This window comes from Durio zibethinus, chromosome 5 (genome assembly GCF_047325235.1).
Source record: "Durio zibethinus cultivar Kanyao isolate XHJ-2024 chromosome 5, ASM4732523v1, whole genome shotgun sequence".
Lineage (NCBI taxonomy): Eukaryota > Viridiplantae > Streptophyta > Magnoliopsida > Malvales > Malvaceae > Durio > Durio zibethinus.
The window spans coordinates 26,708,523-26,715,144 of record NC_143166.1 but is presented as its reverse complement, the minus strand read 5'-3'; the positions used below and the strand labels follow the sequence as shown (position 1 = coordinate 26,715,144).

General features: G+C 36.9%; 2 protein-coding genes across 2 annotated transcripts; one reads left to right on the top strand and one right to left on the bottom strand.

Moving 5' to 3' along the window:
• Nucleotides 1-550: 550 nt before the first annotated feature.
• On the top strand, nucleotides 551-1,556 carry LOC111282783 (uncharacterized). The gene has a single exon (XM_022871021.2). The coding sequence runs from the start codon at nucleotides 620-622 to the stop codon at nucleotides 1,217-1,219; it is 600 nt and encodes a 199-aa protein (XP_022726756.2). The 5' UTR covers nucleotides 551-619; the 3' UTR covers nucleotides 1,220-1,556.
• Nucleotides 1,338-6,142, bottom strand: LOC111282782 (mannan endo-1,4-beta-mannosidase 2-like). The gene is made up of 6 exons (XM_022871019.2): nucleotides 5,777-6,142; nucleotides 5,277-5,658; nucleotides 4,506-4,703; nucleotides 3,220-3,342; nucleotides 2,506-2,717; nucleotides 1,338-1,964 (listed from the first exon to the last, which is right to left on the bottom strand). The coding sequence occupies exons 1-6, from the start codon at nucleotides 5,809-5,811 to the stop codon at nucleotides 1,559-1,561; spliced, it is 1,356 nt and encodes a 451-aa protein (XP_022726754.1). The 5' UTR covers nucleotides 5,812-6,142; the 3' UTR covers nucleotides 1,338-1,558.
• Between the last annotated feature and the right edge of the window lie 480 nt (nucleotides 6,143-6,622).

Sequence of the window (6,622 nt, the reverse complement as noted above, 5' to 3'; positions counted from 1 at the left end):
TTTAGGTAGTCTAAATGTATGAGGATTTGGAGTTTAAGATCCTATTAGTTGTAAGACTCATTTTTCAGCTACTTCTTTTTGTGATAAATCTTTATTATTTACAAGGTTTGCTTTGGCTTTCGACTCATTTTTCCCACAGTCTCACTTTTCCCCTTATAGTAGAATATCAGTAAAAAAGTTCATATCTTTGATATATTTGATATAAATATTTGCATAAATTTTTTTCCTTTATATATTATTCAATATTTAAATTATTTATATATAATTTTATTTTTACTATTAAATCACAAGTATATAATTTTATTTCACTCCATCGATGAAGCATGGCGTTGAAACTTAAGTTGATCATAGAAGTTAGAGCTTGATTGAAATATCTCGTCACTGATCACGGCCAAGAGAGAATCCAACGGTCAACTTCCCCGCCAAAACCTTGAATTTACCGAAAACTTGCCAGCAAAGGATGGCGCTAACTTTGGGCGCCAAACCAAACCTTTCCCGCTAAATTCACCCGCCATGCCTACATTCTTTTTTGTATAATAACTCCCTCTAAAACGTTTTCACAAAAACTAAATTGTTTTGTCGAAATTCCCAAAGAACGTCCACTGCTAAACTCCAAACTATGGTGGTTCCTCTCGGCCCGGGCAAGTTCTACGGGAGCAGTCTTCCACGGCCCCGTATCTACACTGACACAAGGTTCAACCCCGAACGCGTGGATCCTCCGGTTCCAGTCCTTGATCCGCTGCTCTCATGGGCCAATGAAGCCCATTGGTCCATGGGTGGTCTCAGTTTCAAGCGCCTCCGTCTCCAAGGTCGCATCGAAGGCAACATCAAAAGACTCAAAGCTCAGCGCGAAAAGCTCCTCGAGGCCAGCCCCGATGATGATCTTACCGTTAAGAAAAACAAAAGGGATGCTGCCGCATCGCCCCCTCCTGCTCCTGTGGCGGTAAAGAGAAGGAGATTCTTGGATCTTAATGACGACGACGTGGAGAGCGAAAATGAAGGCAATGAAATGGTGATTGAGAGAGAAGAGAAGAGGGTGTTGAGGAAAGGTGCGGTGCGGAAATTGTGGGATGATTTTGAGAGAGTGGCCAAGTATAGCGGCGTGGTCAGCAAAAGAGAGAGGCGTCTTAATAGTGATGTGATGAAGATTGTAGAGGAGGTTAACGTTGAGTCGGAAATTGAAGGAGATAAGAAGAAGACGAAGAAGAAGAAGAGTTAGAAGAAGGGTAAGAGTGAGGTGCAGAGTGGGAGTAGGACTTCTCCAAGATTGGCAAAGCGTGGTTAGATGTAGGATTTTTATGTTTTGTGTTGCTGGGTGTTTTCAGTTATGAGCGGTATTAATCTAAAAATTATACCAATATATTGAGTGGGTGGAAAATGTTAGCAGTGCTGTAACCCACAACATTCTCCGAGGTCACGACAGTGCTACAGAAATTTGTGCAAACTTGCAACCTAGTGCTATATCTGCATATCTATTTAACCATATTGTAATTTGTATGGCTATGAGAAAAAAAAAAGTACAATACCAATAAACTTTCTATCTCTGATAGCACAAATTTTACTCTCTTTCGGAACATAGTTGTTTCAAGTTTCTTTTTTCTCGAATGAGTCCTTGGATTCTAGCCAATCTGCATGATTGTTTTACTGTCAGTTTGTAAATTGAAGGGCTTTCCCACGGTACAAGCCCAAAATCATCATTGTACTCTTCCATTCCTTCAACAAAGAATTGCCAGATTAAAGCACCTGCCCCAGACCCTTTCTTCTTTGCAGATTTATAGATGATGTCTAAAATAGTGCTATAAAATTGCTCTCGCTGGGATGGCTCGAAGTCTTTGTTCTGGTTTGACAAGCCGTATTCAGTGAACATGACAGGTTTCTTCAGTTCTTTGTCACAATCTTCAATGTGTGAATGCACCCACTTGGAAACATAGTTTTTTTTCCCCTCAAATCCTAGATCATGAAACCTACAAAAGAGGAAGCAAAAAAAGATTGGATTATATATATATATATATATATATATAGAGAGAGAGAGAGAGAGAGAGAGAGAGAGAGAGAGAGAGAGAGAGAGAGAACATGCTTATTAAAGAAATATATTCAAGAGAATAACTGAGCCTTAGGCAATTGAAACTAATGTAAATAACATTTTTATCAAATTGTGGGTAACAGACAACTGGTAAAATGTACAATTTCAACCAAAGTTAATTTCTAAAAGGCAGGTGAAAGTAGGTTCACAATTGGGCAGAGGTCATAGCCCCTCGAACTTTGTGTAATCCTCTGATTTCTGCTTGTGCTTGAGGACGTTTTTTAAAAATATATATAAGTTGTGGCCACAAAGGATTATTCATTTCAAAATTCATATTTGCATTTAGCCATCACATTTTGTCATTATCCATACAATCTTCAGAATCTGGCTCTGCCACTGATAACAGGCTTCATTCTGTATCATATAATAGATTTTTTAAGTGCATATTGATACAATTTCATATTTCAGTCAATATTGCTTACCAATGGTCGGGGTATATGTGAACAGAGGTAAAATCAACGTTTGTAATGTTGGAGTTGCGAACAAAATCAGATCCAAGGGCTGACGCCCACTCTTCTGGATTCACAGTTGACTTCTTAGGGCTTTTAGGACCGTAAAATCCTTCCAAGCCAATGGTCAATAGATGATTTTTGTCAATTGATTTTATGAAAGCTGACATCTCTACTAACCAATCCTGCAATTGCATGCCATATAATCAACACACATTCAGATACAAATCAATAAACCTTACAAGAAAGTAAAACCACCCCTCTCTGAGATGGATGCATATGAAATATAGAAAATTTTTTATAGGCCTTTGCTCTTCTAGTAAAGAAGAAGATGTCAATTATATGGTAAAGAAACTGAGTTGTGTTTCAGTTTTAAGTCCCTGAAGTTGAGATTTGCTTCAAACAATCAACAAACTTTGATTGCATTCGTGGAAGAGGGAAACATATATTCCATAGAAAGTTAAACATATTTTCCACAATCACCCTAATCCCGTCACTCCATTAATATTAAAATTTTTACAAGACAACGTTGCATTCACCTAAGTTAAGCATAATTGTTCAAGATAATATAATAGGAGGTAGAGAGCAAAGTTAGAAACCAATCTAGGGTCAATATTAGTGCTTAGGATAACTAGAGTAAGATCTCTTTTTTTTTTTTTCTAAATATTGTAAGATCTCATCACTCACTTGAAGGGTATCCCCAGAAGGATCAGACATGCAACGGGGTTCATTCATCAATTCCCAAGCGAAGATGGTGGGATCATTCCGATATTCAATTCCAGTAATGGTGTTCTTCCTTGTGAGGACAGTCTGGGAAAGAGAAATAGATCAAAATAAGACATTATTGCAGTGTAGAAAACAATTTTGAATTTATGATATTGCAAATATTAGAAAAGAAATCAAGAAACCACTACAGAAGAAACTATATTTCCCCCTCAAATGAGATCATACTGTTGGTTGGCCTATTTGTCAACCTTATTCCCATACAATCATGTCTCTGCAAAGTTTGTAATGACGTTTTAGTATATACTGCATTGGCAAAGAAGATCCTGGGAAGACAGTTTTTTGCTACTTATTAGTGGCTGGCACTGGGACTACAGTGTTTTGCTACTTATTAGTGGCTGGCACTGGGACAAAGGAGACTTTTCTGAAAAATATGCAGATAACCTAGCAAACTGTACAAATATACTCCATCCATTAACATCACAAAACATAACCAAGGCTAAAACCCACATCTTGATTTTATATTTGTCTTTATTATGTAAGGATAAGTCAAGAGATTTACTAGGATTTCTCTTCTGCCTATCCTGTGATTTTCCCATTACATTTTCAGTCATTGATTTTCAAATTTCAGGTTATTACCGAAACATATTGCCAAACTGTCTAATAAACTGTACCAGATGCACTCAAGCTCCTGACTCTGCATCAACAATGATTACCATATCTGAATTTTCAGAAGGCAAAAATCAGGCTAATAAAACCTTTTTTTTGTTCATGAAAAGAAAGAAAAAAACAACTATCATATATCTTTCACTTCTGTCCTAAAAGAAGAAAGACGAAGGAAAGAATAAAACTTCATACAGCCTAACAACATGTAAGCAATTTCCTTTCACTTATAAATTGTTTCAGTTCTCTTTCATAATCAATTTGTTGTTAGTAGCTTTAATGTTTGTCATCTACAGGTGAAACACTTGGTCCATATTGTTTATAAGACCCTATCCAATAATAGTCAGAGTTTTATAGACAAAATTAATAAGCAAGTGGCTGAGATATTTCCAGTATCAGGTTCCTCCTTGAAAATTAAGATTTCCCTCTTTCAACAGCATAATGTCAGCACAATTACTAGCAGTTTACTGAAGAGTATAAGAACAGTCATACACATGCATCATCATGCAGGGGAAGAAAATTCCCATTATTCAAATATAAGAAAAGAGATAATTCAAATCTAGATAACTAGTTAGACAATCAGATACCAGGGCATAATTCTTGAAATATTTGCGGATTGATGGATCAAAGAAGAAGGAATCATTAGAAGAGCTCAAACCAACACCTTCTTGCCATGCCCACTTGACATACTGTGTCTTTCCACCATATGCTTGCAAGTTATTTACTAAGCTAAGAAGCAGCCTAATTCCATGTTGCCTTGCTTCTGCAATGACATAATCCAAGGCCTGCCACAACCTAAAGTTGTCAACATAAATAACAATAATAGAGAAAATGTACTCTACAATCATGCTAACTGACATCAGAGAATGTGACAGAGTCAAGGATTCAGGGATTTTTGACAGGTTTCTAATCAAGCAGCTGAGAAATTGAAGCAATTTGAATAGTTTTTCCTTCTATTCTCTTTCATTTCTAGCTTGCTAAATTACATTCTTAGAGAGCCCAATTATCTTTATATTCAGGAAAAACCTAATTCAGTCAAGCAAAAAGGTGCAATAATCTAAACCATCTTGAATATGCACATTGGAAATCTCTTTACTGCTTTTGTATGTGGTCCACAATTACTTGGTTGTTAATCGGTAAGCTTGAAACCGAAAATGTTGGAATTGAATTTAGATAAAATCATGTAAAATCAAACACCTAGCAAAATGGAGACCTAAGTGCTAAAATTAAGATTGCATTGAACACCCAGATCATCTAGCATTGAAATTATAAAGCTGATAATCATGCATTGAATAAAATGTAGATTATTTGTATCATATTAAAATTTATATAAAAAAGTGTGAATTTCCTTCTATTACCTGGAAAACTTGCTCATCAAATTGCCCAGGGGAAATCTGGAGAGCATCATAACCTCCATCATTAAAGGCCCAAGTTCTACAAACAGTGAGACCCATCTTTGCACCAGCTTGCAGCATTGCACTGACCCTAGATCTACTATTTTCATCCACAGAATGGGCCATTAACCAGTAAGAATTCCACCCATTAACATACAACGGTTTACCATCCAAAAAGAACTGAGTCCCATTCCTTTCCACAAAACTTATCCTTGGTTCCTCAGGGAAACTACTAAACTTCAAGTCGCCGAATGACATGTAAATAAAAGCCACACATGATGCAAATCCAAGAATTGGGTATAACAGCCCATTCCCACCCACCATCTTTCTATATATAGAAAGGAACCTGAAAACCAATCAACAGGAAAAAAATTCCAGAACAAAGATAGATTATTTGGGTACCCTTTTGGCTCTATTTTAACAAAGTCCAAAATTTAAGGATACCCAAGTTGGGATTACAGTACCTTGAACTCAAATGTGAACGCATATCCCTCTTCATAAGGTTACCAAAAACAAAACAAAAATGACTCCTTTTAAGACATAGCAAGTTCAACGAAAGAAAGATAGATATGAAAGTTGCCGTTTTTCTGTTTAGGATTTGGGATTTTATTACCAGAAGATGATGCAAGAAATGAGGTAGGTTGAGACCACATGAGAAAAAACTGAAAAGAAAGAACACCTAACTTGTGTTCTTGAGAGACTGTCAAAACAAGGAGGAAGAGGGAAAAAAATATAGGAATGGGAGTGTGAGATGTGAGGATAGGTTGGAGGTGGATGGTGGACTGTTGGAATCAGCTCGCTGGTTAAAATCAGATCTTTCCACCGCACCTGATTTGCCACGGTTTCCTTGAATTTTAATATAGCCACTGAAACAAGTCTCTCTATTCAACACCCATGTGCCACGTGTGATGACCTCATTGTCTCCCTCCCCCGTCAAAACTAGGAAAAATAATACAAAAGAAAATTCCCAACCCTCCATGTGCTACGGGGAATTGGATACTGTACCGTCCAGTTTGTAACTGCAAGCTTTTTTTTTTTTTTTTAAATTAACTTGAGAAATAAATTCTGCAGGCTTCCCCTTCCAGTTGGTACTTTATCTCACTGGCCCGCCCATATGATACGAAAAATCTGATTAGGCAACCTGTCAATTATAACCGACAAAAGTCTTCCTATGTTGAAGCCGGAAAAAGTGGGATACACATACACGTCCTTCTTGTTAATTTTTTTTCCCCTTTTGCGGCAACGTTTTCCATAAATAGTTGCTTAATTGGCAAATTAATAAGCTCTCACTCATGTAATCAGCGTGTACT

Excerpts from the sequence above, each read along its gene's own strand:
- LOC111282783 (XM_022871021.2), top strand. The coding sequence starts at position 620 with ATGGTGGTTCCTCTCGGCCCGGGCAAGTTCTACGGGAGCAGTCTTCCA.
- LOC111282782 (XM_022871019.2), bottom strand. The coding sequence starts at position 5,811 with ATGAAGAGGGATATGCGTTCACATTTGAGTTCAAG. Across the intron at positions 3,343-4,505 it reads ATTTCAAGAATTATGCCCTG|ACTGTCCTCACAAGGAAGAA; the intron begins GTATCTGATTGT and ends TCTCTTTCCCAG. Across the intron at positions 2,718-3,219 it reads CTTCTGGGGATACCCTTCAA|GATTGGTTAGTAGAGATGTC; the intron begins GTGAGTGATGAG and ends ATGCAATTGCAG.